Source organism: Bombus terrestris, chromosome 16 (genome assembly GCF_910591885.1).
Source record: "Bombus terrestris chromosome 16, iyBomTerr1.2, whole genome shotgun sequence".
Taxonomy (NCBI): Eukaryota; Metazoa; Arthropoda; class Insecta; order Hymenoptera; family Apidae; genus Bombus; species Bombus terrestris.
Window position 1 is genome coordinate 2,098,289 of NC_063284.1, and position 24,518 is coordinate 2,122,806.

At 31.3% G+C, this 24,518-nt stretch overlaps 2 protein-coding genes and 1 long non-coding RNA gene across 6 annotated transcripts in view; 2 read left to right on the top strand and 1 right to left on the bottom strand.

Annotated features, from left to right (window-relative positions):
* Window positions 1-105: 105 nt before the first annotated feature.
* Window positions 106-4,538, bottom strand: LOC100645143 (carbohydrate sulfotransferase 4). Of its 4 annotated transcripts, XM_048413303.1 has the most exons (9): window positions 4,256-4,527; window positions 3,418-3,545; window positions 2,687-2,734; window positions 2,185-2,318; window positions 1,880-2,115; window positions 1,610-1,808; window positions 1,357-1,536; window positions 918-1,252; window positions 106-842 (listed from the first exon to the last, which is right to left on the bottom strand). In XM_048413303.1, the coding sequence occupies exons 2-8, from the start codon at window positions 3,535-3,537 to the stop codon at window positions 931-933; spliced, it is 1,239 nt and encodes a 412-aa protein (XP_048269260.1). In that variant the 5' UTR covers window positions 3,538-3,545; window positions 4,256-4,527; the 3' UTR covers window positions 106-842; window positions 918-930. The 4 variants fall into 4 exon arrangements, with proteins under 4 accessions (XP_048269260.1, XP_012172937.1, XP_048269261.1 ...); XM_012317547.3 differs by having other exon boundaries at window positions 106-1,252; XM_048413304.1 differs by lacking the exon at window positions 4,256-4,527 and adding an exon at window positions 3,972-4,112 and having other exon boundaries at window positions 106-1,252.
* On the top strand, window positions 3,542-4,406 carry LOC125386551. The gene is made up of 2 exons (XR_007226810.1): window positions 3,542-4,030; window positions 4,109-4,406. It is a non-coding gene; the product is annotated as an uncharacterized LOC125386551 (long non-coding RNA).
* A 2,060-nt stretch (window positions 4,539-6,598) lies between the features above and the next one.
* LOC100644946 (beta-1,4-glucuronyltransferase 1) overlaps window positions 6,599-24,518 on the top strand; it is a 63,512-nt gene continuing 45,592 nt past the window's right edge. The window contains exon 1 of the mRNA XM_012317544.3: window positions 6,599-7,154. The gene's annotated coding sequence lies outside the window, so the exon portion shown is untranslated. The remainder of the gene's footprint in view (window positions 7,155-24,518) is intronic.

Genomic DNA, 24,518 nt, shown 5'->3' on the forward strand with positions numbered 1-24,518 from the left:
AATGCAAAAACACTACCATCTATTTTTGGCTTCAAGGCCGGTTACGTGGAAACTATTCTCAAAGAAAAATATTTCAGGCATAATAAAACAATGGACACACCAATATTTAACTAGTACTGATTATTTACAGATTTATTTTACGAATTTCGAAATTTCGATCTTACACACTTTTAAGAAACAATAACAATATCAGAGTGTAAGACAGAAACAATAACAATTGCGAATCAAGAGTATTAAAATTTGGCCCATTTACATAACCGGTATTGCAAGTAAAAATAATTACATATGCATATATGCATTCTCAAAAGAATTAAAATTACGCAGTAAAATAATGTAATAAAATAAGACTTTTATTGAAGACCCAATGAAAAGTAAGATTTTATGCAAATGTTTGATATTTTGATATTTTTTTCTTTCTTTAATAAATATCTCAGTGGAAAATCCTAATGTGTTACGGTTACATTAATATACCAAGATCGCGACGTTTAAAGTTTGAATTCTAAAAAAGATTATTATTTAGGTTCGTTTAATATTTGCGTTGATATGGATATTTCCTTGTTGTGTACCAGGGTTTTAGGAACCTCTAATCCTCGCACCTAATACACTGGTCTAAGATTCTAGATTGAGACTGTTCTTTATGAAGAGCACTTATGCATCTCTTAAATTTTTTAAGGAACAAGTTTCACCATTGGTCTTATGAGGTCCAATAATTTGCTATTTTTTCATTGTTCTTTTTTTTTGTTTTTACTAATCTAAAACAGATCAGTAAAGTGCTTGTCTAGACAAGCCATCAGCACCACCTTTTCAAGATGAATGAGGGCACTTGTGATAATTTCAGTAATCTGTGCAAATAAGCTAAGAATTATAACCACTCTACACAGTAATAGTTACGTACAGATACTAGACATTTATCGTACACTATGCCACATGTCATAATTGTAGTTGGTAGTCGGTGAGAGGATCGAAATCCTTTTGATGGCTGGAGTTCGACGCCATAACGTATCCCCACAACCGCATTGCAGCCGCACACACTCTTTGTATCTCGTCAACTTCCTCGAAGTCAAGATCTGTTCGCCAATGAAAGGGTGCCACTTTCGAATTTCGAAACGTGCTCGAGACACCACCCACGTCGTTCTTTGTATGAGTATCTAAAAACTTCTTTACGTTCACGTGAAAGTCCAAGCCGTAGAAATTGTACAGTTCCTTCACGTGTCTGTAGGGGTCTACAGATAAATCTTCGTAACGCACCACCCTGTTAAATAAAAAGAATGTTATTTTGAAATATTTGTAGAGTATCTGTCATTGTGAATGTAGTTAATTAACGTAGATAATATTCATTGCGAAAGAGAAGTATACCTAAAGGTACGTGGATATTTTTTTATTAGTCGAACAGCTGCACTGAAGTCTGAAACCATGTCTGCACATACTAATGCAGGGTTAGAACAATCTGGTTCGGTCGGGCACCATTCTCGATGCTTTCTCGATTGTAAAATTCCTCTTGGATCGCGAATCAATAGAACTAAACGTATTCCTAAACTGAACAAGTTATTGTTTTGAGGTTTGTCGCATTTACACTATTACTTGAAAAGAAATTGAGCTGCGTTCTTACTTTTCTTGCTCTAGGAGTTTCTCTGCAGCGCGCAATCTTAAACGGACAATTTTCATCGATTGGAAGGGGAATAATTTACAAAATTTCGAAACGAATCGTGGATCCCAACAAATTTTTTTGTGAATCTGACACTGTTTCCATAGGTGAGTATTATGATTGAAGACCCAAGGATGCGTTTTACCATAATCCAAGTATCGATCTAAGAATATTTTTTTAGATAATTATACTGATAAAATACTTATCTCTATTATGTATTAACTTAAATCCTACCAAGATTACTAAAGTCACATCTTAATAATGCTTCCAGGTTGCTAAGAGCTTCGTCAGCAAGTGGTGGCCCCCTAATTTGTACAATTCCAAAATCAAGAAGAGGTTCATAGTGGTAAAAATTGGCCGGATGTGCGTTGATTACATCTCCAAAAAATGTACTACCGCTTCTCCAGCTTGTTAAAATCACACTTCTCATGGGTCTCCCTCCTTTTTCTAATACTAAGTCTTCTAGCTTACTGCAAAAATTATTATATAATCACAGGGAAAGTTTTGTATATTAACTCTAGAAATGAAAATCAATGTACCTAACATTAACTCCATATTTTCCATTGGGATATTTGTATCCTTCCATCTCTTTTTCAATTGCTTTTCTTTGTTGATCAACAACTTCTTGTATTTCAGAAAGTGTAACATTTTCAATGGACCCTCTAAAATATGCCTATAAAGCACACATAATTTATAATTAAAGTTTTTTTCCATTTATACACTTTACATCCACACAATGCAAACAAAAATAATAGGGTATTTTTTTGTAATTTCTGTCTCCATTACCATATTAAATGTGTTAACTGTTAATCTCTTATTGTGACTGAAAGGATTAATCTCAAGATAAATATTCACTTACCTGAACATATCAAACATAAAAGAAAGAAAAGAAAAAAATAATAATTACTTTAAATTCTATTCATCATTTCTGACACTTTTCTTTCAATGTCCTTTTATTTTATACAAAGGAAATCAGCTTGTAATACATATTCTACTGAACAAAACTGACAGTTTATGTAAATCTACATGCATTCTGCTTACCGTTACTGGATCTTGAATTTTGGTGATGCGTGGCCTTATTTCCACATCCTATATTGAAGAAAATATGGATAGTTTAGCATACTGAAAGTGCATAGTATATTGTGAACACGATAATGCTGCTGATGTAACTAGGACAATATCTTTCTCCCTCTTTCATTATATAGGTAGTGCATTAGTATCCAAAATATGCTAGTAGCGTGAAGAGTTCCATGTACATTGTAAAAAGAAAATTAAAAGTGCAAAGAAGGATGTCAATTTGTGCGAAACATGCAAGACATAAAAAATCATAAAAGAATAGAAAGCTTCATTACTCATATATATGCTCGTATTTTCCTTGTAGCCATTTTTTCATAAGTAATCATTCCAAACTTTTATTACTCTGATATAAAAGAAATTGTGCATTAATATATAATGACTGTAGAATATTAAAATATTTACAGTGTTTTTGTTAATTTTTTGTACAAGATTAATATCAAATTACCCCAGTGATTTATTAAGCAGAATATTTTCAGTGTCTATCTTATCTAATACTGCTTGAGCCAAAAAAAGAGGGAAGGAAATAGTGGAAACAGGGAGAAAGAGAGCTGGTAACTGTTTGCAATGGTTTGGCAGTTCATTGTTAGTGTACGAGTGGGAAAAAGTTAGGTGCAAAAGTTAGACTTTACCGTCAGAAAGAGCGTGTTTGGCGTGACTCAATTTAGAGCAATCCCCACCTCCGATTTTTTACTGACCGATATCACCGGCTGCAGTCGATGCTCAAGGTAGCTGCTGTAGCGTTGATTAAATGCTAAGAAGAAGATGCAAAGGGACGCCAGGCCTATTAGACCATAGAAGCTCAGTCGTTTTGACATCCTTGGTCCTATGGAATATGACAAATATCTTTGTAGCACTGTAGTACGAATGGAACATTGAACGTTTGTTGATTATGACTTCTGCTCATTAATGATATCACAAGCTGATAAGATATAAACAAACTTTATAGTTATAAAGACTAGTATTCTACATGTCATACACACTTAAATTCTAAGCATAAATGTATATGTATAAGTTATACTTTTATCTTTTATTTCCAGTACAATTATGATAGTTGAGTCTCATTACAGTGTTAATGAAATTTTAAAATGGCTTCTATAACATAAATAAAATATTCATAAGAGACTTCTACAACTGTTTAAATATTTTCACAAACTATATCTTATCTTAAAATTAATAGCAACAATAAGAAGCAAAACAAAGTGGAGCTAATATATATACGAGAATTACGTTAAATAGAAATTTCACCTACATGATTAAAGATCATTAAATCGCATTAAAAGGCCAATTAACGTCGCGTGAATGATTCGGGTAATTTGTTATGAAGTCGTATATCGTTAACAGAAGTTCCAAATCCGTGGTAATATTTTTATTACTATTCCATGGCAGAGAATGATTACTCCGTCGAACCATGTTGTGATATAAACAGCTGATGTAGAATAAATTTCAAACAAATATCAGCACCGAAATAAAACGCCAGACATGTTAATGATTTGCTGCATGGCCAAAATGGTTCTAACAACAGCGAGATCTCACCTCGGGATCAAACAGTTCGTTGCATTTGGACACTTCCAGCTGTGAGTTATGTGACTGTCGAAAGACCTCACGTTTTTCTTAACATCTTAAAGTAGCGACGGGAAGCACACGACCATCGTGTAACGTTCATCGTGGTCCACTGACGCAAAAAGGCCCGTATTGCGGCTAACATAAGGTAACCACATGATCCACGGGTTCACGTGTATGTAGGATCTAGTAGAGGCAGATAGCGATAGCGTCGAGTTCAATATATAAATATGTATTTACACTGGCTTATGAAAATATTTGAACATTTACTACACAATGCTTTTATGTCCATATTGTACGTATTACATAAAAATATAAAATATTATGTTATTTAACGTAAAACGCTATATAAAATATTTGAAATTTGAAACCATTAACACTAATGAGATAAAACTATTGTGATTATATTGTACAAATTTGAAGCCAGTCTGAGAGTGTATATAGAAATTACAAGATTATCTACTGCATTATTCAATTAGTAAAACATTAATATATAGCAGTAGGAGCAGCCACCTTACGCACATAGTAAAATAAATATAGTCCTAATAAATACTGAAATTTATTACTGAACACTTTTATGAATATCTTGTATTTTCTCTGTATATTTTCAGATTGATTTCAAATTTTACTAATATAATCATGATAGCTGAATTTTATAATAGTTTTAATGAAATTTTAAACTTTCCTATAACACACATATGTAATTATATCCATAACAGACATCTACAAGTATTCGAAAACTTCGTGAACTTGTGTATTCTTAAATCCGAATGAAATTCAATACTCAAGTTTTACTTCATAACTGTGAATTTTTATGCAAATAATTATTTTTATGAATATAATTAAAAAAAATGGAATTTAGGTAGGAGATTGTTTTATCCATTAAATATTGTAAAAAGTATTATACTCTGGGCATTTTATATATCTTTGCATATTATGAACTTTCTGTGTATTTTTATATTTTTCAATTTCCCATAAATATGTACAAATCTCATAATATATAATGGTCTGTCTATATTATATGTACCTATGATTTCTTCAAGCTGTTTTCGAACTTCAGAACGAATAAATACTTGTAGGTTTAAAAAATCTTTGTTACAATAGTATTATGTACATACTTAAATATTAGAATGAATCGATATTTCTTCAAGTTCCAATTGAGTCGTGAGAGTGCAGACGGAATAAAGATAAACGTGATATGCACTTTATGATAGGTGATTACACACAGTTAATTTGCTATTAACGTCAACTTGTAAATTACTTTAAAAAATAATTCAGATAAATGAATGAGATTTTATACTGATAGTGGATAAAATAAAAATCTACTGTGCGGGAGAAGTCGGTATTACGATGATGACCTTACCGATCAAAATCAATATGGCATCCAACTTGCGTAAACTTATGATATTAATAACTATTAAAATAACGGTATCTGTGTTTTAAAACTAGTATTCTTTGACTCCACTCGTCAAAATTTATCATATGTAGTAAAAAAGGTCACAAATTTCGAATTCCTCAAAATGAAGTTCAGTCCTAATTTTACTCAGCGCTAACTATACATAATCCACTTAACTTCATCAACAAACATCTGTAACTAAATCTCTAAAGAAATTTCCAATTACAGTGGAACTCCGTTTATATAAACTTCATTTGTTCGAATGAAATTTTACACGTATTAAGTTGATTGAATGATTGATTGAGCCTAATTGAATTATCTCTTACAGGTTGAATCAACATATCTGAAAAATCATAGCGAGGAAAATAAGCGAATTATATGTATCTCGAAAAATTCATATAAACAAAGTTTCACCGTGCACAACAAATCGTATATAAAGTAAATGGTTGTTCTTTCGGAAAAGTTTCTGCTCCGATTTAAGCAAAACTTTGAAAATAGATTTCCTTTAAACAAAAACAATGTTTTTCTTGCTAAAAAATCGATCATCAAACAACATTCCAGTTTAGAGAAATAGATTTAAAGAAATAGCTTTAGAGAAATATAATAAATCCCAAATGAAAAATGATATGCGAAATCATATATATAAGGAAAAATTGATTTACGATGAAACAAGAGAAAATTTGGTTTCAGTTTGGAAAACTGAGAAGTTATCTCAATATTTAGATCTTCGAGGATCCTTCTCTTAAACACTTCTTTTATCTCCAAAGAATTTATTGTCAAAATATCAACCAAATCGGAAGACTGTAATTTCGTCAAGAAACTGGAGGAAGATGAGGAGTTTGTCGACTATCAGTGAAATTCACGGAAGTACGCCAGACGTCGCCACAGCTGCCTGGGGGTTGGCCATGGTGTTGATGGGCCCAGCAAGGCAGTCGGATGCTGTTGCTCGAGCAGTGCGGTCGCTGTGAGGGTGTAACGCTTCTGAATCGCATGTTTCTCTCGTCTCCCTTTCTCTTTTGATCCGATGTCACGCTCTTAGACTCGGATTTTTCGGAGTCCTCGCATCGTTAAGGTCTTGGTTGCGTCTTCACACGCGTCGTATCTGTTCGTCTCTATATGCTGGCGTATTTCTCCCTTACGGAGCAGCCCGAACATACGCACTCTGCAACGTCGTGGGGTATATTCTCGAATTGCGTAGACCTCGTGATCGTCGTGCGTGGAATAAACGTGAATCCACGCGAGTTTCGGCTAGCGGGCACTGATCGTCCGCCGGTGAAAGAGACGTGGAACGCGAGCACCGTGCATCATCAGTATGCACGTTGTTCCCCGCTTTTTGTGACTGGACGTGATTGGGATAATTCTTGGTGGCACTCCACTGTGCTAGGCTCCGCTGCGTCGGCGACAGGGTCGAAAAATCGTGCGCGACATTTTTACCAAGCACTCAGCCACGGAGATGTCACGCTGAAGAGACCTACGGTGAGTTCCTTCGCTTCACTTTGGATCTGAATTCAGATGGAATTTTAGCGGTGCAACTGGTTTGACCACTTTTTTCGGAGCAAGGCACCCAGTGTTTTGATGAGGATTGGTCGTGGCGCTGTTTGTACCGGGTAAATTAGGATGGGTCAAAATGTATCTAATACTTGTTGGTGTAGGGGTTGGCCCCATATTTAGTAGCTCAGCAAATATGAATCAAAACTATAATCGTTATAGCAAAAATTTAAGATGTATAGTTAGACTGTGAATTTTTATGCATTTATGAGCATAATCTCTCCTCAAGTCATATTGTAGTTTTGTAGTTGTATTTATAAAATTTGAAATTTGTATAATCATCCGTAGTTTACATAGTTATATTATAAGAATTCATATCTGAATTTATATCATTTTGGTTATAGATAATCATTATACAATATAGAAGATGAAAATTTTGCTGGTTACCGATAATCATTATGAACTGCGAAAATAGTTTCTGATTGCCGTTAACTACTTTTGATGCCAGAAACTTTCTTTCCATTACTTCCGATTATTGACAATTTTTATGAAAATCATTGATAATTATCTGATAATAATAATAATTAATTATTACATTCTGGCATTAATAGTAAATTGTATTGTTCCGTATGTCGAATAGGAATTTATTATAATGAATATTATGACGAGTAATTAACACTTTTTGTAAAAATTTGTATTTAGGATTAGGAAATTTACATTCGCAATTCTGTTAATAAAAATCCGGATTCTTAACGTTATAGATTTTCTATTGTTTCAAACAGATAAATATTAATTTATTATGCTTTAAATATTCTAATATCTGGCGTTGCAGATTTTTTTATAACCTCAAATACGTCAATAAAAGGGGTTTGAAATATTTTTACCTTTTTAAAAAAAATAGGATTTGAGAAGTTGTTACATTTTTTGAACGAGAGAAGCGAATACTGGGTCGTTAAACTCATACTTCACTCGTATGTATGTTCGATTTTCAAGGTATAACGGTCACCATGCGATTCATCGGAAGATTTGACACGCGTAAAATCGATTCTAATAACGGTTTGCAAATTCCAGCTAATTTCGTTCAAAAATATCTACAAAATTTTAATTCAATAAGTTGATATTGTTAATTATCTAGAAAATTTACAATATACATCAAATTTTATAATACGCACAATAACTTTAGTGTTATAAACATTATAATAATCTGATGTAATGTAAACTAAGTTTAAAAAAAGAGAGAAAAGAGGGCAAACTTAACAAATTTACATATCAGCCCATAAATCGATATAATATTATCTTTATTGAATTTATTATTTCTAAAGAAGGAGGGAAAAACTATATTTCACAGATTAGATAACCTTAATAAATTCATACGTATATCGGGCTCGTAAATCGATAAGTATCGATAGCGTGGGATCAACTTTAATTTAACACGCGAGAATTGAGATTGAGGTTAAATTTCAATTTTCCTTAGTAACGTAATTTTTCTGACGAAGATATGCACGCATGATAAAAAAATGGAAGAAGTAGCGAAGTAAAATCATAAAGTGATAGGTTATCCCTCTTCTCGTCTCCTTATTCGGTTCCCCCGAATTTTCTTGCCAGGGATTATTCGTCCGAAATTTAATTGCGTGTCTCCACTTTTTGGCCACAGTCCAAACGGTAAAAACGAAAACTGCCGGTGAATCGGGACTCGCAATGCGGTGCAGGAGAAACGATATGACGGAAAATGTACTATGAAATTCCGTGCAATCGTGCCAGACAGTAAATAGAAATGGAAATGAAAAGTTTTTGATGGATTCCGTTTAACCCTATACGCAATCCTACCATACTGACAAAATATATGGGCTGTTCTAGTAACATGGTACAATCGGTAATAGGACGGTTCTACATAAATAAATGAATGAAAAATATAGAAAAAAAAATACAATTTTTTTCATGTATTTGCTTGGTTTTTTCGGGAAAATCGAAAAATTGTCAAGCATACTTCAAGTCTATCGATGCTAAAATAATATTAAATATGAACAATAAAGAGCTACTGTGTTTTAAAAATAACTAAAATAAAAATATGGAATTTATATGTACAATTTAAAAACATAGGGAATTTAATATCCTGCTTACATTATGGCGTTCTACAATTAAAATGAATTGAAACCGGTTTGTTTTATATACATGTTGTTTAAACATACAGTTACTGAGGTTAAGGTTTTATAGTGAGGTTATCGTCGATGACGCTATTTCGGGCCTCTAATAAATATTTAGACTATCATTCTTTTTTTTATCGTTGCGCAAAGTTAAATAAGAATAGCATCTTATGCATGCGAAATCTGCGGACGTAATACCGTACGTGACAAGAATTGGGTATATACTTGCATATAGTGTAGATAAGGGACTAAGTTAAATATCACATTTATGACATTAAGTAATTGAAAGGTTTATTAAAAAATTCTCTTCCTAGTGATTTGTATTTATTTCAGATTCAAAATCCTTTTATATATATGTAAACTTCCTAAAAGTTCAAACGCGGATAAACAAAAGGACTTTCTCTGTTAATGGACAATGTGACATTTTTTGTCGTTACGGATAACCAATTTGCCAAACAGTCATTACATAGACGGACGGTTAGAGAAAAAGGATTTCGAGCATTAGAAATAGACACGGTCACAAGAAGGAAATTTTATTTAGAGTATTGAAGATTGACAGAGGAAGAGTGGTAGTTTAGGACGTGGGAAATCGATTCTCGATTTTTAGGTAGACAAAGCTTTGTTATTCATTATTATTTATTGTTATTAATTATTATTAATTGTTGTTTACCTCTGTATTTTATTTAAGTATTGTTACAATAAACTCGATTTTCAGATTTAAGAATCGATCCCTAGATTATCCTAACTTTGAACATTATATATATATGGTAGTAGTAACAAAGTTTTTTATTATATGCTAAATATGCAAAATTAGTAGAATAAATTCACTTTAATTATTTATTATTAGTAAAAAATAATGCGAAGCGCAATTTTTTTTAAATTACAATGATGTAATGAAGTAAAGTTCTATAGGGTAAAATCTAATATCAAGTTGCCTATTTTCAGTTCATTATAAGATCATGTCATTTTATGTAATTTTACAATATGCGGATTTATAATTTTATAATCTATATGATTGTATAAGAATTTTATAATTTTAGTAACTATCACTCTGTGCTAGCCCCCCTTTTCATCAAGTGAAAGGAAAATAACTAAGAACAATACGAAATGGAACCGTCTCTGTATTATTACAACAATTCAATTTTAATGTTAATATTAATAATATTATAATAGTAATATTGAAGTTTACAAAATCCAAATAAGTTCGATAATATTTTTCTATCGCCAATTAAAAATTGTTTTAAACGCAAATGGACTAGTAACTTGCTAACTATATTGATTTAAAGCATTATTACCGCAACCCATGAAACCGAAAGTAAAACTTGCTAATTTTAAACATGTAACTCTGTAACTTCAACTGCAAACAATTCCTAAATTCGAGTCTACAAAACAACTTGCGCAATATTGACTTTAGTGATTTTTAAAAAACCACAAGATGTGATCTAGGGAGAAATACCTATATGTGGTATACCTAAATAGAATAATTATCTCTTATTTAATAACCAAACGTCATTGTACCGCTTAGGACCTTCTTATACAATCAAACTGTTAACAGCGAGCAATTATTGTACACTTAAACAATTATTAATGAAATTGTACAATACACGAGTTACAAATTACCACTATCTTCTATAATAGTAACAAATTCAATAGTAACAAAATTTTACAAACAAATCGTACAAATTATAAATCAACTGATTATCTAATTTAACGTAAAATTATAAAATTACTGATGTTAATTTACAAAGTGTTAAATTACTGATATTAATAATTGATAAAATCTTGTGCAAGAGGATCCTGACGATAAATTACCGACGAAAAGTCACTATACTTTTTCGTTGCATCGAGAACGGTGTATAACGCAGGTTAGGTTACATCATGTTTTTACAGTGTCCCTTTGTCCTCCGGTTTATTCGCGTTGTTTCATTTTTCTGGTAGGCCGGGAAGTTTAATAACCGGAATTATAGCAACTTTTACTCGAAATACGCTGAGAATGTTCGTGATTTAAGGAAGGTAATTGTCCTCGACAGGCAACGCGCATAAGTCGACCCCGTGAGAAGCATTAGTGAATGAACTGTGTAGAAAATACTCAAATGCGAAGCTTGCGTGCCGTCTGGCTCGCTTTGTTGAATAAGTTCGGGGGGAAATGGGAGTATTATAATCGATAGAGAGCGCACTCGTCCGTTGATTCATCCACGCACTGTATGCATTATTTCTGACGACGATTATAATTCCATTTTTTCGATGCGTCGTCAAATAAAAATACGCTTTTTTACTGATGTACTTCTTCCTTGGTACTTCCAGTTCAATTAATTTGTTTTCCGTCGACTGCAAATAGAACTTATTTAATTTGTTTATTGTAAATAACATTCTAGTGAATTGTATCTATTTAACATTCAAAGACCATGTAATTTTATTTTCTCGTATTTTAATCCATTAAGGGCCATTGTTGTATTGGCGTATTTTCGTTTGCAATTTTTTTAATATCATTTTTCACTAAGCATCGAGTTCTATTTCCTAATATTGCAACTATGAGAAGAAATCCAACGATACGTTTGGTATCTTTCTTTGTCAAAAATAGCATGGATAAATATTGATTATCGACACATAAAATAAAACCTTGCAGGGTAAATAAATTACAGAGAAAGGAATTCACTTCGCAAAAAATGATCATTTATTGGTCATCGCGTGGAGTTTACATTTATAATGGAATGGCAATATTTGTAATTTAATTTAGCTGAAATATTGACACAGAAAGTTAAACAAATCGGGAAGCAAGTTTCAGGGTCAAGAAAGGGAAGTTTCAGAAAAACATCTTTCAACAACGGTTCCTTGGAATTTGCATCTATAATGGAAAGGAAATAAGACTAAGTGATTATTGTAAGAAGTAACCGGAAGTCATCCGTAACTCGCAGAGCGTGAGGACTACGAATAATAAATAATAAGTAGTGGAATGGAAATGTTTAGAACGAGAATTATTTTAACCGGTTCGTTGAAGTTCTGTTAGCCGCGTTTTGTCCATTGACTCTCCTTGGTTTTTTCCCTAGCCAGCTAAAATGACTCACAATCAATATGGTATACGCAATACTAAATGCTGCTCAGTTATTGATATTCGCGGCTGTGCACATTATCCGTGTCTTTCTCTCTTATAGAAACGAACTGACCCTATCGAGTGGATTACCGAGTTGCCGCATAAATTTCTGCATTTCTGGCTTATCTTCGTTTGTTTCCTCAATGCAGGCAAATTCCTAACAGGAGAATCGCAGATTCCTGATACAGTAACCAGAAATGCAAGCGGGATAAGATTATCGTCGGCTCCTTTTACCAAACACCAATGGAACGAAATAATTTTGCTTTAACAGACGCTTTTCTCGCAAATACATTCTAAAAAATTGATTTACGTAATTCAGGGGAACAAGGTTGCGCTGTACATATATTCTACTCGTTAGAGGTTAGGTCGATACTTGAACTTCCGATATCTGTAGTCCTTAAAATTTGTAGGATTCTTAACAATTTTAATTGCATTGCTTTGAAAGTTTTAATTTGGGATTCTTTAATTTTTAATCTTCGGATCTGACATCCTTTGATCGAAAATTTTTAGATTTGGAATTCTGTAATTCAAATTTTTTCGATTAAACATTGTTTCATTTGGGATCTATTAATCTTAAATAGTAAAATTTACAAGCTTTTAATTCTAAATATTTCAATTTGTAAGCTCTTAAACTAAAATCTTTTAACTTGGAATTTTTAAATCCAAAACTTTAGTTCAGTTTCTCAAATTTCAGGTGGCAATTTTTCTAATTTAAAATTCTAAAGCTAGTCATTTCTCTAATTTTATGTTTTTAGCTTTACAGTATTTCTAACGTTAAACCTTTTAAGTTTCTAATTTTCTAATTTCAAAATTTAACGTCCCAATGCAAGTGTTAACCATACTTGCATAAAATTTCATTTTATCAGAGTTTAAATTTTCCTTTGTCAAACATTTCCTAGTAAAAATATTACCGGGGAATTTAGTGAAATACTTTACCTTCTTTAGGGAGTCGGATTACTCACCAAGTCCAGGTTGCCAGCAACTGTTCGTTGGCCAGCGCCAAAAGCAAATAAAGTATATGCAAGAACCAGTAAATATACGGCTGTGTACGCAGAGCATGTTTTACGTAAAATGGCGTCCTCATAGGGAGATTGTTTTTCGGTCAAAAAGAGTTAAAATATTGAAGCACAGTGGTTAACCGGGGCTACGACACGTGTGTGCCATACGGTGTTTGTAATTTGACACCATCGTTGTCCGTGATACGTGAAATTGGGGTTAGCGTCGACCAATTGCCGTAAAAGTAGATCGTTTCCAGTCTACTTTTCATAGCTCCCCTAAAACGAGAGAACCTGACCGATTTTATTGGAAAGTGTCAGAAAAATAATCTTTAATCTTAATCTCTATATAGAGATTCCGGTTTCTTAACTGAGATATATGGAAAGATAGAATTGAAGAAAGTCTGAAAATAAATTACTTCGAAGTTGAATCTTATATTTAGTACAAACTGAATGTAAACTTAACTTATTGGAAGTAATTTTAGCTTTTGAAAGGAGAGTAGACTATTATAGTGCGTTCAGTTATTCATTGGTTTTATCGAAACAGATGATTGGAAAGGTAAAAAGATGGAAAAATATTGTTTTAAAATATGAATATTGACACGAATTGGATATAAAATTAACTTTTAGTGGAGACTGTTTTAGTTTCTAGTACTTACTTACTATGCTTAATATAGTATGGTATAGTGTACTATACTGTATTTAATATGCATGCGCCGGTGATTATGAAAGTGACCTAAGTCGAGAATCTAAAAATAATGAGTTTATCAGTTATTTTGCGTTGCATCTATTTTCATTACACCAGTAACCTGAAATCATTTTTGCTATGTAGTGGAAATTGAAGCGTTTAATTGAGTTGGTTGTTGTTTCGTTAAACAGAATTCAGTTCATGCATCAAACGCAAAACTCTAAATATCTCGAAACGAAAAATATATGACGCAGGTCACTTACATAATCATATATTATACTATAAAAATGAATTTTTGATTTTGCAAGGAAATGTTTAACGTATAATTGAAATTAGATAAAATGGGTTATACATAAGTGTTCGATAAGTGACAGTGTCGAAAATTAGATCTTAATCAGGCGTAATATCTTCTTCGTTAAACCTAACCTAACTTTGGATATATAAGATGAATCTAATTCAAATTTAAATTTAACTTAAATTTAGTTTGAATCAAATTTAATCAAACTAAATTTAAATCAAAACCATAGTAAATTTAGACTTAATTTACGTCGAATTTAAGCTTAATCTAAATTAAGTTTAGATCTAATTCGAATCGAATCTAAATTCAATGTAAACTGAACTATTTACTCTTAATTGAAGTCAAATATAACTGTATAACCTATATGAGACATTTTTCTAGTCTTGCTACGACTTGTCCAGTAATTATCGATAAAAAAAATTGCTAATTTAATATCGCACGTCTTTCACCGTAGAAGATTTGATCTAAAGACGCTTCTTTCGTGTATATAAAGATAGATACTCAACCGTACCTACGATTCTAACGAATTATTAGTTCATTATTAAATTTAGTTTTACAAATTTTTGACATATTTTTACGTTTCTTTTTATGATATTCGACTATATGAATTCAAAAATACCAGCTTTGAATTTGAAAAAATTTAAGTTTGATTGTAGCTTATTTCAATTTTAATTTGAACATAATTTTTTTTTTCGAAGAAATTATCTTCTCGAGCAGCATTAGGGCAATATTATAGCGAAGGAAGAATTTAACCTAACCTAGCCGAAGATTCACCGAATTTAACCCAAGTTTGATCGAAACTTAACCTAACCCGAAACTCTAATACTCTAATGTCAAACCCAACCTAACTTACGACCACGATACTGATTTAATACTTGTACTATTTTCACTGCGAATGTATTTATTTACATCAGATATTCAAAATAAGCATAATTTAAGTAAAATCTAACCCCAAATTCAAATTGGAATTGGCCTATAATAATTATTATTTTTACTGCGAATAGATCCTTGTTCAAAATAATTTTTGAAACAAAATTAACGCTCGTTTGCGAATTTTCTAAATTCGAAACTGATATCTCTTAAAAATCGAAATGTCAGCTGTTACTAAAAAGTGTAAAATTCAATGCTTCAAAATTTTTAACTCTTCGAAATGGAAGTAAACTTTACCCAAAAATTTTATCTCGGTGTAAAAATAAGAAAAATGTAAAGACTGGGTAAAAATGAAAATTGAATTTGAGAGCTTTTTGAATAAAATAAATCCCCAAAGGAAATACGCTGCGGTGTGCAACTGCGCCCAAGTTGATTAATATTCAAAGAAACGAGTAGGAAGGAAGGGAACTTTGATAAAATCAACCGCATGGTCTCTGTGGCTCTCACATCATTAATTACTATGTTGTTATATTTCGTTTCCTAATACGACCACCTTGGGGCGCGTTAACTATCAAGTAGCCATGGATTATGAATACATCAGAACACCTAGAAAAGAAATCAAGTGGAGTATCTTCGCTAATCAGTACTTAAAGAAACAACGAAGTAGCAGAGAAAGCTTGATAGGGTCCTTAGGGAATCCTTCAAAGTTCCTTCGTCTGTGAATCCCTATACCCGTGGCCACGAGCAAATTATCGAATCTTGAACTAATTCAGCGCTCGAGGATGAAGTAAACTGGCGAGAGAGGTTCCATATAAAAGTAAAATAAATTAAAAAAGTTTTGTATTCAGAAAGATAATTTAGGATCTTGGAGTCTAACGTAATTGAGAATGAAAAAGTGAGTTTTTTCGAAATGGAAATTTCAAATGAAAAAACTCTATTCGACTTATTTTTACACGTGGAATAACCGTTTATCGTATTGTCCCTATTCAATTACTATTCGGAATTACTTAAGCGCACACATATCCGACAAACTTTCAAACTCGATTTTTTCGAAAACGAAGCTTCGAACGAAAAATCTTTATTCCACATTTCCTGCTCATTTTTGTACGTAGAATAACCTCCCATTAAATTATCCTATCCAATTCAAAGTTAACCAAACGCGTACATACCCGACAAATTTTCCAACTTGATTTTCGCGGAAACGAGACGTCAAACGAAAAAACATTGCTCTAGATTTTTGACGTATTTTTGTGCGTAGAATACCATCCTGTCCCATCATAACGCGTGTCTCGTGATACCATACAAAATATGTAGATACGCCTATGAATAAATATCTAGAAGATTATTCACTAACCTTACAAAACGTTCTCGATTATCGCACACAACGTACTTCATCGTCTGATTCATCCAGCACGACAGATACGCGATACTTCTTTTTTCTCACGGCTAAAGAGTTACCTACGTAAGTACAAAGAACTCTGCGCGTCTCTTGGAGCGTGCTGGCAGATTATTAAATATTTACCGGAGCCGAGTATATACGCTATCCGTTGGCTGGTAGCGGGCAGGCATGCATATTCCATCCGGAATGACGCAGAGGTCGACTAACATCCTCGAAACGACCTTGACGTCCAACACGTCGGAAGGGGAAACTAGAAACGGGGACTAAGGTGAAAGCTCGGCCTTCTGTCTTACGTCGACGCAAAGTTGAGCGGACGATAATGATGATGACGCTCAGGGACGCCGTTTTTATCTGTTCGACACTGGTTTACCGCACCGATTCCCTTTTCCAGAGCATCGTTAAATCCTTAAGAGATCATGCTACTTTAACAGTAGATTTACCAAAGATATTCAATGTCAGTTAGTCGCTGAATACCCACTAAGTGTTCCTAGATAATTCAGCACGTTTATAGTACTGCTCATAAGTATATATATATATATATTTTTTTTTTTCTCTTTTTTTTTGCCTTCTCTTAACAGGATTACAATGTCTTCCATTTACGTATTACGCAAAATGCTCGATACGGTATAGCGAAATATAGCAACGTATATCCACTGAAAGGTACACACACTTGTCGATAACATTCGAAGGGTTAGGGGGAGAAACCGAGGAATTTTTCTTTTTTACAACACACTTTGTTTACGAGAACTGGAACTGCAAAACTATCAAATGGGGTAATATTTGTGCGTATATATTTTTAGATTGGGTTCAAACTGAATGTAATAATGGCAATCGAGTTTCGTTATAACGCTAATGAAATTTCAAAATATTTCATCTAAAATGCACAATTATACGCATACAAGTTTTTTGTAGCAAATTGTACGAATACCTTCGCGAGCCACTGTACATCTGCCAGAGCCGTGTAGGAGTTTCAAAGGTTTTATAGGGACCTTAATGGCTTCAAATGGTACTATACATTTTGTTACACACTACTGGCTACGTCTTTTTATTCCCTATAAAAAAAGGCATCAAGGTACTTGGGTTGAAAATTGAATAGTTTTAAGAATACTTTTCCAATTTTATGAAATTGATGTGTCACAAGTTCATATGTTTCCCAAACTAATCTTCTAAACAATCTGCCATCTTCATAGAGAATGAAAATTAGTTCTAAGAAGAACTTGCTCATAGAGAAATTATTGGCTCCAAAAGATGTATAGTTTCGCAAAAAAAAAAAAAGAAAAAAATGAATTAGATGTCTTTCTAGAACAATTCAATTAGCTATCTTTTTTTATTTTCCTCCGGCCTAGTAACAGCCTCTTTTCCTAAGAAGCGTATCAACGAGCTTCCCAAGTATGTACATAAGTGCGTGATTACTTTCACGACTCTTCTTCACCGTACTCTATCTTTTTCCTCTGCTACTCTCTTTCTCTGTCTGCTATTCTCGTTTCTTGGATATAACGAGATAATGCCATCTGTGTGATCCTGATTCGAAGATAACACGTGCGTATACATTCGCACGATAGACTAGCCTGATGTAACGATTATGTAACACTTTCATCCGACCTACTGACACCCACAGGCCCGGCCAGTTTTACTTTCGACTACTGGAAAAGAATGCACGGCCGCCTTAAAGACGAAGAAAGTGGCCAGACCTCTTAGACTTTCCCCATTTTCACGGTTCCCTGGGATTCCTCAGCACACTTTCCCGCTACACTCGGCTAACAGCCTGCAATAGTAAGAATCTCTCGCAGAGAAACTACAGCGCACCTTCTTCGGCCTTTCTTGCTACTTGGTGATCCGATATTGAAATACCTTTTGACGATTTTGTAGGACTGGAATTCTTTTTAGATCGTGAACTTTCACAATGGTTACTAGATCACATATTTGTGGTTCTGAACCCGGCTAACAGGTTGATAGGGTAAGAATTCTTCGCAGAGAAACTGCAGCGCACGTTCTTGGGACTTTTTTGCTCCTTGGTGACTCGATATAGGGATATTTTTCGGAAATTTTGTGAGGTTTATGATGTCTTTTTAGATTTGATATATTCACGATGGTTATTTGGTGACTATTTGTGGTTCTGAATCAACAGATACAGTGAAGGATAAAAGAACATTTTAAGGTTAGGTGGTCTTATTTTAAAACTTAATTATGACTCATAATGATGTTGTGTTTAGGTCCTCTGAAAAGGTATAAATGAGGCTCTGAGGATAAGTAGTATAAAAGATACCAAAATTTTAGAAAACAGAATTATATTTGACAGAAACAATTAAATTAGGTAGGTAATATAGGTAAGTGTTATCAATATTTTAAAAGATGTCCACTACGACAAGGTACTATTAATGCAGTATAATAAGTATTATACATAAACATGAATTTTAAACTTGCTTTATCGGTCAATGTACTTGACTACAATGTACATACTATTATACAGGATGTTTGCAATTTTTCTGACGTTTTAAAGCTGAGAATTTTCTCTTTCGTATGTCAAAGCCAGAATACGTCTTTTCCTTGAGATATGATTCTAATTTTTTTCACGCTTATACACATCTACAAAGATAAAAGGATTTATCGATTGAAAAAAGATAATTTCGAAAACTGTTGCGACAAAATCGGACATTTCGCACGGTACGTTAATTTCACATCGTTAATTTAAATGTAATTGTTTTTATAATATATTGATCAAATTCCTTTAACATTTTATATAAAAAGATACAGTGATTGGGAAATGGTTAATTTGCAAGATATTTCTAATTGCAATTACAATATAAATTTGATCTATTCGATTTATACGAATCGCCGTGTATAATTCCATTAAAAAAATTAGTAAATTCATCGGTATTGAAATTCATACGAACGATAGTCATAAATATAAGCGACGATTTTATACAAAATTTTGTATGAAAATTTCTCTTCGCGAGGCATCGTCGATGCTTCGACAAATAATAGAGTTTACCTGTGAATAGTCGAAATCTTCGTTCACAAATACACAACTACGACTAAAAGCTCGTAGAAGATGCAAGAAGTATAATACGTGTCCTATTGTTTGTAGAAGGTAGTAGTGCGCAGCTCGACTTTCCAATCCAATTATTAAACGCAATGTTTGAGTTTCCAATTAGAATCCGTATTTGACTTTCCAATTGAAAGATATATCAGAGCAAACGATTTCGCAACATTAAAAGTCTATTTCTATTTTTTCCTTTCTCGTTTCAGTACCTTTGAACATTTATCGTATAGATGCTTCAATGGCTATTTCCACGAGTTTCCATAACGCAAATCCCTCTTATTTTCTTTGCAGCGTATCTTCGACAAATATAAAACATTATATCGATGCTTGAATTTTAGAGAAGTATAGATTTAACGAAGATATTGATTCGATTATTATGGTATTGCCACGAATCATATATTCGTCCAACATTGAAGAAGGCCATGTAAATTTCTCATTTTTTTTTTTTGTGAGGAAATAATAAATAAGGAATATTTATAATATGTGTAATACGATGGTATTCTTGCTCTGCATGAACATTAAAAAATTCAAAATCACACGTGGAAGTGAAAATTCTCAGTTTGAAAAAATACATAATGCTATGCCATTGGGTTGGCAATTAAGTGATTACAAATTTGTCAATATCACCTAGTGACAAAATCCGCAACCACTTAGTTGGCAACCCATATACATCTGGAAAGTGAAAGACATATCTTTGATAAAGATATTTCTCGGGCAAAGAAAATATTTGAAAGAATCGATGGGAAACGTTCTCTCGTCTGAAAAACAGTCATACATTGAAAGATTAATATCCTATGAAGCAATCAAATCCAATTAATGGCTCCACTGATTTAATGAGTGGAATCTATTTGCAGTGGGTAACTAAGTAACGAGTATTGTCATCGGCAAAAAAATCCCTAGGATTCCAATAGATATTTTAACGTCCTGTTTATCGCACGAAGGAACGTCTGTATTAATTATTCCGTATAATGAGGCAGAAATTGCTGGTGCAGTTCCAAATAGAAAAAAAAAAAGAAAAAAGAAGAAGGGGAAAAAGAATTTTAACGATTATCACGGAGGGAGCACAAGAGAAGGTAGGAGATAATTAATGATGCGGAAACTGACGTGATACGATCAACAAGATTTTCAACTTTACTTATCGACAATGTAAACCAACTTAAATAGCCTTTAATTTCCTGCTCGTATCTTCTTTCTATTTCGATCTAAGATAATACAAACGATTCAACTGTGTACATAATTCGAAAACACTTAGATCTATTGGAAAAGTACAGGTGTCGCGTTACCGCGCGTGTTATTTACGAATAATAATTTTACGAAACGTAATAGCAATTTTCTACGGTCCTTCGAATTCAGAAACGATAAATAGTGTTTAGATAAATAGTAACAAATAAGCGAATGATAAATGTAACAAATAATGTACAATGATGATAAGCAAATAAATAAATAATAATAAAGAAACGTAATAAAAAAATAGAAATAAGTAAATAATATAATAATTAATAAATTAACAAACGATATATAGTAGATAAATAGTAACAGATAAGCGAATGATAAATGTAACAAATAATGTACAATGTTAATAAGCAAATAAATAATAATAATAATAAAGAAACGTAATAAAAAAATAGAAATAAGTAAATAATATAATAATTAATAAATCAACAAACGATATATAGTAGATAAATAGTAACAGATAAGCGAATAATAAATGTAACAAATAATGTACAATGTTAATAAGCAAATAAATAATAATAATAAAGAAACGCGATAAAAAATAGAAATAAGTAAATAATATAATAATTAATAAATCAACAAACGATAAATGGTAGATAAATAGTAACAGATAAGCGAATGATAAATGTAACAAATAATGTACAATGTTAATAAGCAAATAAATAATAATAATAATAAAGAAACGTAATAAAAAAATAGAAATAAATAAATAAAGTAATAATTAATAAATCAACAAATGATAAATGGTAGATATATAGTAACAAATAAGCGAATGATAAATGTAACAAATAATGTACAACGATGATAAGCAAATAAATAAATAATAATAATAAAGAAACGTAATAAAAAAATAGAAATAAGTAAATAATATAATAATTAATAAATCAACAAACGATAAATGGTAGATAAATAGTAACAAATAAGCGAATGATAAATGTAACAAATAATGTACAATGATGATAAGCAAATAAATAAATAATAATAATAAAGAAACGTAATAAAAAAATAGAAATAAGTAAATAATATAATAATTAATAAATCAACAAACGATAAATGGTAGATAAATAGTAACAGATAAGCGAATAATAAATGTAACAAATAATGTACAATGTTAATAAGCAAATAAATAATAATAAAGAAACGTAATAAAAAAATAGAAATAAGTAAATAATATAATAATTAATAAATTAACAAACGATATATAGTAGATAAATAGTAACAAATAAGCGAATGATAAATGTAACAAATAATGTACAATTAATAAGCAAATAAATAATAATAAAGAAACGTAATAAAAAAATAGAAATAAATAAATAAAGTAATAATTAATAAATCAACAAACGATAAATAGTGTTTAGATAAATAGTAACAAATAAGCGAATGATAAATGTAACAAATAATGTACAATGATGATAAGCAAATAAATAAATAATAATAATAAAGAAACGTAATAAAAAAATAGAAATAAGTAAATAATATAATAATTAATAAATCAACAAACGATAAATGGTAGATAAATAGTAACACATAAGCGAATAATAAATGTAACAAATAATGTACAATGTTAATAAGCAAATAAATAATAATAAAGAAACGTAATAAAAAAATAGAAATAAGTAAATAATATAATAATTAATAAATTAACAAACGATATATAGTAGATAAATAGTAACAGATAAGCGAATGATAAATGTAACAAATAATGTACAATGTTAATAAGCAAATAAATAATAATAAAGAAACGTAATAAAAAAATAGAAATAAATAAATAAAGTAATAATTAATAAATCAACAAACGATAAATAGTGTTTAGATAAATAGTAACAGATAAGCGAATGATAAATGTAACAAATAATGTACAATGATGATAAGCAAATAAATAAATAATAATAATAAAGAAACGTAATAAAAAAATAGAAATAAGTAAATAATATAATAATTAATAAATCAACAAACGATAAATGGTAGATAAATAGTAACAGATAAGCGAATAATAAATGTAACAAATAATGTACAATGTTAATAAGCAAATAAATAATAATAATAATAAAGAAACGTAATAAAAAAATAGAAATAAGTAAATAAAGTAATAATTAATAAATCAACAAACGATAAATAGTAGATAAATAGTAACAGATAAGCGAATGATAAATGTAACAAATAATGTACAATGTTAATAAGCAAATAAATAATAATAAAGAAACGTAATAAAAAAATAGAAATAAATAAATAAAGTAATAATTAATAAATCAACAAACGATAAATAGTGTTTAGATAAATAGTAACAAATAAGCGAATGATAAATGTAACAAATAATGTACAATGTTAATAAGCAAATAAATAATAATAAAGAAACGTAATAAAAAAATAGAAATAAATAAATAAAGTAATAATTAATAAATCAACAAACTGTAAATATAATTCCTATAAATATAGTTAACAACGGACAAGAAGTAATAAATAAATAAATAAATAAATAAATAAATAACAGTATCTAATCCAAATGGCGGAAATAAAAATTCGTAGAAGTCTCTTATCTGATTGGAAATATTTTTTAATTGAATGATATAACACGAATACATCGTTGTATCGTATTGCGAAGTACGTACGCACATACGTAGTAAGAGTGGTAGGAACGAGTTCGTACAGTGCCTGCACGGTGTGTATATCGCTCTGGAAAACAATTATCTCGAAACGATCAGAGGCTGCTGCCACGTTCTCCTCGCCTAGCAACGTACGGTTAACAAATGTGAAATATAAACGTCGGGCACGCAGCTCGGAAACTTGCAGAAAACTATACGAACCAGAGCTGTACGTGCGTGTAATTGTTAGCAATTTCATACAGGCTGTGTTAGATTGAAAAATTCCCAATGATACGAAGATAAAAGTATTTGCTTGAAAAGGTTGCGCAATTCCTATGATTTCTAATATTACCATATATTAATTGCCTTTCGACAATTTGGAAAACTTTTGCTCGGTAATTTAACATGAGAAAATTTTTAATGAAATATCGTAACATTTGTTACTGTACAGTGATACTGAATTCTAACGTTCGAATATTGAGCAACACGATCAATGTATTCCAACATTAAAATTCAGAACAGCTGTGCAAGTTTTGCAAGAAATTTATTTTTATCTCTGCCACGTTGAAAATTCTCGCTTACCGACGAAAAGTTTCTCAAATAATATTTGGCAACTAATTGATTGCGAATATTGTCATTAGATGGTACCGACAAAATCAATATACAATTATAGATACAATATAATATTATACAGATACATAAAAAATTGTACATTTTAATAATTTTCCACACGGAATAATTTCTTTAAAATTCTTTTTCAATTTGAAAGGAGAGAGTCAAAGCAGTATATATATATATATATATCTTTATCGAGCTACACACTCTTGAAAAATTATCAGAAAATTTCCCAGAATCTAACGAATACCCTTGTATCTTCTCATAGAAATTTTTTTCTTATATGGGAACTTTTTGATAAAAGAAGAAAAAATTTTTTCAAAAAGATACGAAGGTATTTGTTAGTTCCTGGAAAATTTTCTGATAATTTTTCAAGAGCGTGTGGCTCGATTAA

Bases quoted from the DNA above. Each gene is read 5' to 3' on its own strand.
- LOC100645143 (XM_048413303.1), bottom strand. From the start codon at position 3,537: ATGTCAAAACGACTGAGCTTCTATGGTCTAATAGGCCTGGCGTCCCTT. The intron at 1,809-1,879 runs GTAGGATTTAAG...AAATATTCTTAG, and splicing joins ATGTGACTTTAGTAATCTTG to ATCGATACTTGGATTATGGT. The intron at 1,253-1,356 runs GTATACTTCTCT...TTTATTTAACAG, and splicing joins AAATATCCACGTACCTTTAG to GGTGGTGCGTTACGAAGATT.